General features: G+C 32.9%; 1 protein-coding gene across 2 annotated transcripts; it reads right to left on the minus strand.

Annotated features, from left to right (window-relative positions):
* Positions 1-1,205: 1,205 nt before the first annotated feature.
* Wdr81 (WD repeat domain 81) lies at positions 1,206-12,009 on the minus strand. 2 transcript variants are annotated; one of them, XM_088201598.1, is made up of 16 exons: positions 11,766-12,009; positions 10,782-11,694; positions 10,524-10,707; positions 10,302-10,461; positions 9,241-9,365; positions 8,979-9,163; positions 6,414-8,912; positions 6,176-6,351; positions 5,899-6,115; positions 5,611-5,735; positions 3,957-4,117; positions 3,611-3,895; positions 3,335-3,542; positions 2,779-3,072; positions 2,457-2,713; positions 1,206-2,393 (listed from the first exon to the last, which is right to left on the minus strand). In XM_088201598.1, the coding sequence occupies exons 1-16, from the start codon at positions 11,952-11,954 to the stop codon at positions 2,162-2,164; spliced, it is 6,210 nt and encodes a 2,069-aa protein (XP_088057724.1). In that variant the 5' UTR covers positions 11,955-12,009; the 3' UTR covers positions 1,206-2,161. The 2 variants fall into 2 exon arrangements, with proteins under 2 accessions (XP_088057724.1, XP_088057723.1); XM_088201597.1 differs by having other exon boundaries at positions 5,611-5,769; positions 5,843-6,115.
* Positions 12,010-12,409: the final 400 nt, after the last annotated feature.

Raw genomic sequence — 12,409 nt, forward strand, 5'->3', positions numbered from 1 at the left:
TTCTATAAACCTTAATATGACAATTGCAACACGTCCATTTGCTATTTAAACCCAAACCTAACCTAACAAAAGTTCTCAAACTAATTATAGTTTTAGAACTTTCATTAGGTTAAGTCCAAAATACAAGTGAAAATAAGGAGAAGAAAATGTACAGACAGAACGCACATCTCGCATATTGCTCTATAATTTGTCTGCACTTCGATATTACACTGTTTTAAAAATATGATAGCTATCCTTACCAAACAGATTTATGGTATAAGAGTGTTAGTTAAAGTGTATTCAAAAATATTTTTGGTCAAAAGGAGGGCACAAAAAGAATTATCACTTCTCAGAAGTCAAAAATCCACACCAAAAGCAATAAAATAGAGTCAGCGCCGTTGCAGTGAGAACGCTCGGTAACAGTGATCCCTTAAATTTGACCAGAAAAATGGATGTCATTTAATGAAATACTATGAATCTTATTGAAATGGAAATATTAAGAAAACAAACACTGACTGGCCAACTTTTGTCCCCCTACCTCTCTGGAAAAAGCTGAAATGACGTCCCTAAGCGCAGAGTTAATGGAATTCACAGATCAAATGTCAAACTTGTATTATTATACTGACCATCTGTCAACATAATACTAACCATTTAATATAATTACTGCCAAAAAGTTGCTTTAAATACTGACCAGATAAATACAAGCCAATTTCAGCTAAGTGATCCATTCACAGTCCCCCTGAAACTGCTTCGCGTCCCCTAGGGGGACACGGATCCAGTTTGAGAAACACTGTTATGGTTTGCAGTTTGCTATATTATTTGTCTAAGTTTCAAAAAAGAGCAGTTGGGGTCTCTTTGGAGGTGTAGACTTACAATCGCAACATATAAATTCAGGTTTTACACGAATTAAAACAAACCTGGTCAACTTTTGTCAAATACGCAACATAAAAAAAAATCATTTTATCGGGAAAAGGTCGTTTTTGACAAATTTATAACTGCATTCTCTAAAGTTAGAAGTTATCAAATATTTTGTGAATTCGCCATCGAGTTATATTCTAAAAAATATGTTTGTAAGACAAGGGGACTCTTTTCACTCATTTCTAGGACTCTTTTTAGGAAATTATATTCGGTCAGTTCCGTGATATTGATCAGTTATTATTATTATCTTTGAAAAATTTGTTGTAAAAACTGGACGATTTAAACTTGATAAAAAAAAACAAATAAAATGATTTTTAGATAGACATAATTTATTTATAAAAAAGAAAACATATAATGTTCAACAATATTTTTAAAATAAGTAAAATCAAAAACCGAATTTTTGACCGTGAAATTTTTATCTTATAAATTACCATTTTAATATAGCAAATTTCTCAACTTGCAGCAATTAATTTAATAACTTTTTCTTTTAAACTACTATTTTACTTACAGCATTTTTTTCTCTAAATTTTAGATTTTTTTATAAACTACTATTTTACCCTGTACATTTATATTTAATTTTATTTAGGAAAGGAATAAGTCAAGAAGCATACTTTCAAAATAAATATATTATTTTTTATGAGAATTTAGTTTTATCTTTTAAAAAAATAACAAGTCTTATAACATAATAAGTAAGCGTATATCTCCACTTGTTTATACAAATATTGTTTTAATAAATAATATCACCATTATTTGCAATAATATCAAATAACAAATAAAACTTTTTTAAGAGCATTTTATAAATAAATACAGGTAATGGAATATAGAAGCAAATCATTGAATAATTCATAATTGTATCGATAAATGTTTCCCATTGAGTTTGGCTACTTTAGAAGAATAAATATTTTTTGTACAATAAAATCACAATATAAAATGGACAGAATTTATATCATCGTAACATGTGTATTTAACAATATTTATTAACAACTTACATGGTTATCGATCACAATTTACATAAAAAGTAAAACCTTAATCATAAAACAGCTTTGGCTAAAATAACATTCAAAGAAATTCATGAAATATGTATATAAATATAGGAACAATTTTATTCTTCGGTGAATTACTACTATAAACATTTTTCATTTGTAATAAACGAAACTATAATACAATATTCATTGCACGGATTAACAATCCTAATTGAACTTTACTTTCTCTATATATAAATTTATTCTACAGACTTTGGTATTATATTATTCGGTATATCACATTAACATAATAAGCTTACATTACCGCTTTCGCTGCCCAATAGTAACATTCTGTTCAACGGTAAAACTGCCATTGATGTCAAGACGCCTTTGAAAGTGTCCGACCGCAATTTGGTACTTGAAAAACTAGCATCTTGATCGATCGACATGTGAACGCCTATCCGATTGTTGGTAGTTCCTGATATCAATTCATCGTAGTAAGTCGCCAAGCAATGAACCGGCTCAGTCGAACCCCTGTTTTAATTTAAAAATAGTTGAGAGATCATGGCATTATGGAGACGTTCAATAACGACTTACTTTAATTGAAACTTTAATTTTCCATCAATCGTTGACCAGACTGAAACCGTTTGATCTAGACTAGAGCTGACGATGTTAGTTTCATTGATTGTCACCAGTTGAAGAACTTCGCCGTCGTGACCTTTCCAATGATTTATTAACATGCCAGTCCTTGAATCTAGCAATGACAAATGACCGGTAGCGAGACCCACTGCTATCCATTTACCAGACGGAGAAACACAAATGCATCGAATAAATGTGCTCGGATTGAAAGTTACCTAAACATGTGTAATTTAAGTATTTTATTATTCAAATAATATATATTATAACAGCAGTATTATACCTTCAATTCGTGTGTGTACGTACAAGTCTTTGCATCTATAACCTTAAGAACAGTATCAGTCGTAGCGGCTAAAATTAAGGCGGACGGTGCAGCCATTGCTTTTACAATGCTAACGGGTGCCGTCTTATAACTATCTAACTGAGCTATAATGCTCTCGACGTACGGATCCCAAATATGAACTACAGAATCCGTAGACACGGCTAATCTTTGAGATTCTAAGAAAGACAAAGATAAAATTCCTTTACGATGACCAGTATAAGTCCATTGACACGATGATACAGCACTTCCGTCTCCCTATAAATAATAATAAAAATAGTAATTAACCTAATAAATATAACTGAGTCGTCTGAATCACCAGTGCTACAAATACACTAGAGCTTACAAGTAGTATAACTGAATTGAACATCATTAAATCTGTCATAAATATTTTTTAACATTTGGCGCTTGTCTTCATATCGTTTTAATGATTGTTTAAGTAGTTAATTCTTACATACACAATCAAAAACTTGTGTATTAGTAGCACCCATGATCTTTATGTAAGAGATTAGCTTTTTACTTGATTACGAAGCGACCACAACTTCACAGTTTTATCCTTGGAACCTGTCATAAAACTGTTCTCGTTATCTAGGCATATAATATTTCTGACGGAATGAGTGTGTCCAGAGAATGTTTGTAACTTGATCTGCTTCAAATTGAACGTGTTTTCTTTATCAGGTCTCCCTATCTCGTGCTCCCAATACATTAACCAATCACCACGTAAATGCCTATCAAAATTGAATAGAATATAATTATTAACATTTCTAAAAAATAAAATATATGATTTTTTTAATACCTGCTTGATCTAACGCCATTGCTCATTTTAAATGATACTATATTCAACACTTCAGATTGGATGATATCACTTTTTAATAGTATATCTTCATTCAGATCATCTTGCACGTCGATTCTATTTCCAATAACAATCACACCCGATCCAAAACTATTTGCATTAGAAGATTCTTCTTCATTGTACGGCTTTTTGAATGGTACGCTTTCAGATTTTTTTTGAGTCCTTTCAGGATAATCAACCTTATTATTAAGTTCCATCGATACATCACATTCATCATTACGAAGTGGACTAAAATTATTTAATGAAATTATTATTGACTATCACATTCAGTATTAATGGTATACTTTACCTCATCCTAGCTTGATTTTCATGCTTTTCGGAAAGTTCTTTCAGCATATCGTAATTCTTCAAACTGCGCTGCATTGTCTCCTCACCAACGAACTTTGTGAACGATACGTACGATTGATAGGCTAACTCGTGCGTGAATACACTTTGTATTTCCTCCAATGCCTTTAAATACATAATAAAAACGTTATCATCTGAACAATCGTTTTGCACTTTTTTTCAAAATGTTTCCCTATAAGGTATCATTTATTAGATACCATAGATTTTATTTTTGAGCCATAAAAATATTGAAGCTATTCATTATCTCATGGATATAGTAATAAGATTTTTTATACAGAAAATGTCGCTTTTCCTATTTTAAAAATTACTAAAAATCATGAATGGAACACTATACTTTGGTTAATCTGAAAGTGAATCGTATATAATAAAATTTTGTTCAGTATGACTTTGGCTACTGATTATATCTTCACAGATCACTCACGAGTAGTTCTCAATTACTCGTAATTTTAACTAATCGAATATTGAATAAAAAATGGATCAAGTATTCGAATAATCGAGTATATTCGTATTTTTTTCTAGGTTTTTACCGAAATTAATTTATTTAACCTATTCGGTCATAGTAGATACGGCCGATAAAAATTATGTTTATAAATGTTTTTCGAAGGCGTAAAAACATTTTTTTGTTAATAAGAAGTTTCATTGTCTTGCATTTCGAGACAAAATAAAGATGCATAAGAACCATGGATTTTGGAGCGGCACTAGTCACTCAGGTATATTAAAAGAAAAAACGTTTACCTGTGTATAAAGTAGTATACTACTAAAATATACGAATTGTTTCATTCTAAGATTTTTTTCAAATTTCATTTGAGATAGTATAAACGAATATTCAATCAATTTGAATATTCATTTAGTTGAGTCTAATAATCGAATATTCGATTGAGAACTCTACTCACAAGTCATGAGTCATTGTGGTGGCATTAACTAAGGTGACCAGATTTTGAATACAAAAAAGAAGGAGACTAAAAATAAGAAGCTTAAAAAAAAGAAAGATATCATAGAAATTTTTGTTTGGGGACAAATTTCTAAACATATCGTATTAGGCAAACAACCGATATATCGTATTAGGCAAACAAAAGGTCTTAGTAATTGTTTCTGTGTTTTATGAAACCTTCGTTTACAATAGTTAAAAAAATTTTTTGAGTTTCCATATAAAATTAGTTGAAATCAATTCTCGATTCAAGAGATGATGCCAGATGGATCAGGTTTATTTTAAATAATTGATGCAAAAAAGGTAGTCCTGTTGAATTCTTAATTTCGCAGAATTTAAGTGGAACACAGCACAAACTAGCTCCCAATGTTAGTAGCCCGATTAAGCTGCTGAGGAATATCTCAAAACTGTGAAATGGAATGTGGTTGGTATACTTCCAGAATTAAATTTATTTTTAGCGATTTGACTTTTCATACTTCAAATGTCTCCAATTTCTAATTCACCTTGCTTTCACCATGACAATAAATAAGTTATTGAGCCAGTTTGAATTGCAATGTCTTAGCCGATTAAAATAATTTATCAAAAACATTGTCTACAAAACAAAACACAGGCAAAACCAGGTATCATAAAATTTGGAAAATTTGACATTTACTAATTAATCAACTCTTACAGGACATTCAGAAGTCTTATCAGTCAATTGGGGAGGCGAAGTAGATTCCGCGGCCATATCTCCTTCGGGCAAAATTTCCTCGCCCCTTATGCGCCATTCAGCAATCGTTCCATCTCGGCATATTTCTATAAAAGACGTACCACCATTGTCATCAGAATCCTAACAAAAACGTACACATTTAACACCACAATGAAGCTTATATAATTTAATATGACATGAACATTAATATAACCTTTGGTGCATTCAAAGATGAACTCGTTTCGTTACAATTCAATTCTTTAACTTTACCATAAGCTTTGTCGAAGGATACGCAAAATCTCTGCAAAGCGGGAACACAAAGATGTTTTCTTGTCATTTCCGGACCAATTCTGAGCGATATAACATATAACGTTTCGAGAAACTTTCTAGCCAACGCTGATCTTGCAATATGACCATTAGGAAAAGTGGAGCGTGTAGATGATATCAACCTAACAGTCGGATGTAAGATGTTTTTCAAAATAATATCCTGCAAAGGAGATTTGATAAATGATGTTCAATGGAATATGTGTTGTAAATCAAAATTTACCTGCAACTGTTCCATCAATTTGACGTCAGATAGATAAGGTACAAGATATCTCAACAACTGTAAGCATGCAATGAGACCACCTTCTAAAGGTCCGGATATTCTTCTTCTACATGACGCTATCAAATCACCCATATGAGGAAAATATTGCAATAAGATCAACTGTTCTCCATATAGGGCTGAAAAATTAAATATGAATCAAAAACTTCATCACGATTAGAAAAATAAATTTGAAACATACCTGCGACTGACGTAAGGCATTCTATAACCTTGGCTGCATTTTTATCACCGACAAGTCTTCCATTTGCAATGCAAAGTGAATCTAAACCTTTGTTCGGCATCTCTTTCGATGGCAACAAATTATCTTGCCCGATGTAACAAAGAGTCAACATCTTCAGCAAATTTCTCGTGATAAATTTACACGTCAACACTGGCCCGAGTCTGTGAGCGAGCCAAATCAGACTCTCGGAAGTCATCTCTGATATTTTATAATCTTTAACGTTAGTAGATATTTCTTGCTGATTACTCTGCAAGCTACGATTGTTTTTTTGCTTGTTCTTTGAAGCTCTAGAGCTTCCGCTGTTCAACAATTTCATATCTGAGTTTCTAGTGTTATTTCTGAAATCATTATCATCACTATCTAAGTAACTTATGAAAGTTTGACCGCAAGAGGCTTGCACGTTAATGGACGGAGAAATTGGATCGAATTTATGTTCCGAATTCAAACTGATTTCAGCCTCTTTATTTGACTCTTGATCCGGTTCCATCACTTTAACGTCTTCATCGTCTCCTCCGCATATAGATTCAGTGGCTTCAACGGCTTGAGCGTGATCTAAATAAGCATCCAAATTTGGAGAGCTACATTCTAAGTCAATCTCCTCCAAGAGGCATTTAATCTTTGCTTTATTGAAATCCCAACTTTTATTATCAACTTCAGGTATTGATTTTGGCGAAAAGACTTCTTTACTGCAATCGCCTTCAAAGTGAAACACGTCACTTTCTAATGTGATATCTTTAACCGAAGATTCTTTATCGGCGCAAGGAGTAGATACATTCTCAGATCCAAACGAAGTATCCGGCGACATCATATCGTGCGGGTTATTCGACACTTTCAAAGACTCTTCGCAATAAGTTAACTTCTTCATAGATTTAACGTCTACGTGTGAATGCATTATATCATCGGTAATTATATCCTTGTATCCACCCACAGCTTCGACTAAATGCGAGATAAAATTTTCTAAAAAGCACTGTAATCCGAATCTAACGATCAATTGCAATAAGAATATATTATGATATAACTTTACAGATTTTTTATTTGTGTATATAGTAACATGTTTTTCGTTCCAGGGAGCGTCCACATCACTCTTCTCCATAATATGTTCATCATATAAATTCAATATTAATTTTAATAGCTTTTTATTAGTCTCTAAAGGTCCTAGAGCTTTAGCAATAGGATCGAATAAATACCAAGCTGCCAATATACAAGTATTCTTATTCTGTAACAATTCTATAAAATATGGTATAAATAACTCGACACTATCGAATTGGCTATAACTATTTAATTTGTTCAAATAATTTTCTAGATGTAATGAACATGAATAAACTTTAGATTCGGCTATCTTTTGTATGAAAAATAATCTCGTTTTATCGAAAGATTGATACTTCGAACACTCTTGTCCGTCACACTCGAACGAACATAATATACCGAGCTCTCTTTCGGTTATTGAATATTCGTGTAATACCGTAGCCATCATATATAAGATTGGAAACCCCGGAGGAAACGGAAATAGATGATTTGATAAGAGAGGCTGTAGTAATTGTAAAGAAGACGGTTGCGGTAATCCTTTATCACTAACACAAGCAAAAAGACTATCCAAAGCACTTAAATTCATGTTTTCAGGAAGTTCTTCATTCTCATTAATTTGCAATAATAAACAAACTATGTACTTAATACATTTTGGCAATGTGTTCATGTTCTTTTTTAAAACCAAGCGACACATTTTATATCTTTCAGAAAAACTCTGAAGAGATTTCGTTGCTAAGGGTCGTAATTTTTCATACAAAAACAGTTCTACAATAATGCAACCCAACACTTGCATATCTTTCCTTCTATTGGACAACACAGCTTCTTTGAACAGCGAAATGTGAGTGACCAATCTGACGTTGAACATCCTATCCTTCTTATCCTTTGAATCGACTTTATTGTATCTCTTAAAATAATTTTGCTGCTCAAACATTTGATTTGTGAACGAATTAGTCTCTATCTGACACTCAGGATTATAAGTACTGAGCATCTTACTCACTTTGTAAACGTTGGTATGTTCATAATTATCACTTTTTTTAGTAGTTTCCGTATTTCCGTCTATGTTATGCGAATAGAATGTTTTCAAATTAAAATTATAGAGACTTTCAACGGCAGCCAATTGACTCACTGGATTATATTCTTTAGGAAGATATATGACGCTCTTTCCCAATTCTGACTTTTGAACTTTAAAATGATGATGCCCCAGTTGCGAAGATCTTTCTTTGGATTCTGATACAGAGTGGCTCGGAGAGACTGAAGCTTCTCTTGTGAGATCGTTTTTCTTAGAATGCCTTCTACTACGACTGCTACTTTTATTACGTAAAGAACGAGAATGTTTATAAGATGACGGAATGTGTAGATTGGATAAATTTTGAGGTAAATTGGCATCATCGTCAGATATTTCATCCGAGCTTTCATTAGCTTTCATTACTGTCTCTGAAAAAATATATAATCAATATAACACACATCATAATATAAATTGAAATATTCGATTACAATTACTTTTTTCTTTATGCCAAATTATTCTCGGTGGTAATTTTTCACCCCAACTATGTAAATTATGAGATAGACGAGCCGGATGTGGACAAGTAAATAACTGAACTGGTCCTGCTCTATTTAATTCAGTGTGATTATCTACCAACGATAAACACACATTTTTCGCCTTAACGGCAGCACTTCCAGACAATCTATAATTATTAAAAATAAAAATAAATTATTAATTGGAGGTAAAATACACGGAAATATAATACAATATTATTATTACTTGTATCCAAAAGTTAAATCAATCCAATGATGTAGAGATTCGGATACTTGGATACTCTCTAATGCTTCCCGGTGTTTTATAATGAAATCTTCCACACATGTGGCCCATGCAGGAGTTTCAAGATTCTTTAATAAATACATAAATAACATTATTAGAGTATAAATATTCTTATAATCTATTCACTTTTAAGTCAGATACATATTTAAATATACGCAGAAATCATGCGTTTAAACTTAATTACACACATTGCACTTAAATTTAATTAATGATTAAATACTGATTTGATATGTTTGTGTTGGATTTTGTATAATTTTTTCATATATTTTGGTGAAGAATAAAAGTGTTAATTGTTTAAATAAGGATATATATATATATAAATATATATTTTTTTGTTGTTTTGCACCTCCTATAGTTCGAAAAAAGTCAGTAATTAGTATATTAGGTAAAGCGAAAAGAAATCTCGTTATTTTTTGTGTTGTTCAGTTTGTTCACTTGTAGAATCAGATCAGCGCAAAACCATCAAGGAATTATCAGAAGAGATTGGCTGTCCCTGGTCGACGGTAAAAGATTATACGTGGTCGTATAAAAGGTCACATTTTATTAATTAGAATTTCGTGCAAATTAGATTTACACCTCCATCAGCTCCGATTGGTCAAGACAAGCGTGGATGCGCACAGTAGGATATTTACCCTCTCAATGCTAGAAATATTGTGTATATAATCAATACTCGACATCAAAAAATTTAATTCATCACAAATATTCAGACAAATGTTCAAGGTGACTGTCACAATTGAGTGTCACTTGTACCAAACTGAGTTAATAAAATAATTTTTTAGTAATTTTTCAATTCGAGTATTTCCTACCAAAACTGTTTATTAATGAATAAATTTATCCAAGAAATAATAAATATTTGAATAATTAAAGAAAAAATGGGAATACTTAAATAAAAATTTCTCAGAATTAAAACAAAAAAAAATTTTTTGAACAGTAGAAATTTAGTTGAAAGTTATTTGTCTTATGACTTTTAAAAGTAAACAGACTGTATTACAACATAAACTTACAGGTAAATCTTCATGAATACTTCTAAAAACATTTGGATCAGTGAAAAATTCTGGTATACATTCGTCCGGAGTCCATTCCTGCATTCTTTGTATAGAGCTCGGATATTCAGCCGGTACCCAATTGCTTCTTACATAATGGCATAGTGTGCTTTTTGGTGTTCTAAAATTAATATTAATTAAAATATACTATGATTTAATTTAACTTGTTTAATTGTAAAATACCTTCTGGCCATATATACATAATATGTTATATCAGATAAAACGTCGGGTACATGATGAGGTATTTGTTGCGGTACCGATAGTAAATTTTGCGAGTCTTTTGCTATCACTTCATAAGTCATATCCAATTGCCTGTCGCCTTTGTTTAGTCTATATTTTGATTTTGTAAGATCACGCCATTGTTTGCCTAAATAATTATATTATAAAATATTAATTAAAATTAATTAATATTTAATACATCGTTAATCTTAAATGCAATACCACATCTAGAAGAAAAATCTGTAATCCATGGAACGACATGATGAGCAGCAGGATTTCCTGATGTTCTTCCGGATAATATATTCAAGTGTATCAAATAATCTAGATTTGATAAGCATCCTTTAACCCATAAATTACACAATTTTTCTAAACTGACAAGATCGTCTCTAGTGAGACTATCATAATCTCCGGATAAATCATAGCTTTTTTTGAACGTTGGATATACTTCGCCTGACAAAGGCTTTCCTTTCGGTTGTTCGCTAATATTTTCTGCATTTACGATTATAACGTTCGAGTTTGCGGGCGGTGCTACTTGTATCCATAGATTCTCAGTTAAATAAATATCTTGCAACGTAATCTCGCCTATGTTCAAACCTCTATTATATGTAGATTTGGACATTTGCAATAATTGATAAACTATAAACAATTTCCTAGAATAATTCTGTTCTAGCAACGCAGGACTGAATGTGACGCAATTCAACAGATCGCTTCTGTATCGCCTGTGATGTATCACAAAGACAGTCTTGTCCGTTTCAACTGCACAAACGGCCGGTAAGACATTGGAATGGGATTCGAAACATTTGGAGACACTTTTACTGGACGCAACTTCAGAAGTTTGCCCGTTGGGGTCTGTGGGATCAGCTTTGATTTTTATTATTTTACAACCATACAATCTCGCTACGGTTTCGACGAGAGCAATGTTGTAATCGATCACGTTTACTGTAGATTGTTCGCCGTCCGGATCACCCATCGAACGGGCCACTCTTTTCTTATACGACTCTCTCCATAAATTTCTGTGGTTCGTTTGCGAAATATATTGCAGCAATTGGGAATACGACATGGGTGCTTCGCATTTTCCTGAATTCAACTTTGCTCTTGGTAAAGGTAGTACTTTTTCGTTTTTCTTTGGGTATACCTATAAAAAATGGATAAATAACAATAAATTGATTCGATGCGATATGCGCATTAAGCAAATAGGTCACCGACCGAGATGTAAACGTCAAAAGTCGGTCCATCGGAACAAGCAGCAGCGGGAGCGAGCCGGTGGCGCCGAGTAAGATCTCGCAGCCACTCGAGAGGGACGCTGCCCTGCGCCCCGCCGCGCGCCGCCACCACTTGCGGCGGCCGAAGCCCTAGCTCTGTCCATACCGCGCAAATTGCTTCACCAGCCGACATGCCTGGCCGCCCGCCACCGTTTCGTGACAGCCACGGCTACCAACATAACCAACATGACATTTCATGGTGCAACTTTTTAATTTTGGTCGAAAGCGATAAATAATTTACCATAATATATATTGCTTTTCTGAACGGTTCTATGACAACTGCCCGTTTGCGTGTTCAGAAAAGTTGCACATATAACAACTGCAATAATAACAGCTGTTTTAAATTTCTTCCAGAAGTGTGGTTACATCCCAGAGCAGTTATTTCTCAGGAATGACTGGCGGCAACTGAAGAGGAATCAAAATATTCATTTGATGATGACTGACGTCTTACAGCTCAAGAGGAACACGACTTTGCATATATGTGCAGTGTGACCTGACACCGAGTCTATCGAGTCATTGTGTGATGCAACTAATACCATCAATAAAGAAAAATATGGTGAAGAATGCAGTAATTAACATGTTTCGACA

Source organism: Plectrocnemia conspersa, unplaced genomic scaffold (assembly GCF_051122295.1).
Source record: "Plectrocnemia conspersa isolate PC_06_02 unplaced genomic scaffold, ASM5112229v1 ptg000013l, whole genome shotgun sequence".
In the NCBI taxonomy this organism is placed as follows: Eukaryota; Metazoa; Arthropoda; class Insecta; order Trichoptera; family Polycentropodidae; genus Plectrocnemia; species Plectrocnemia conspersa.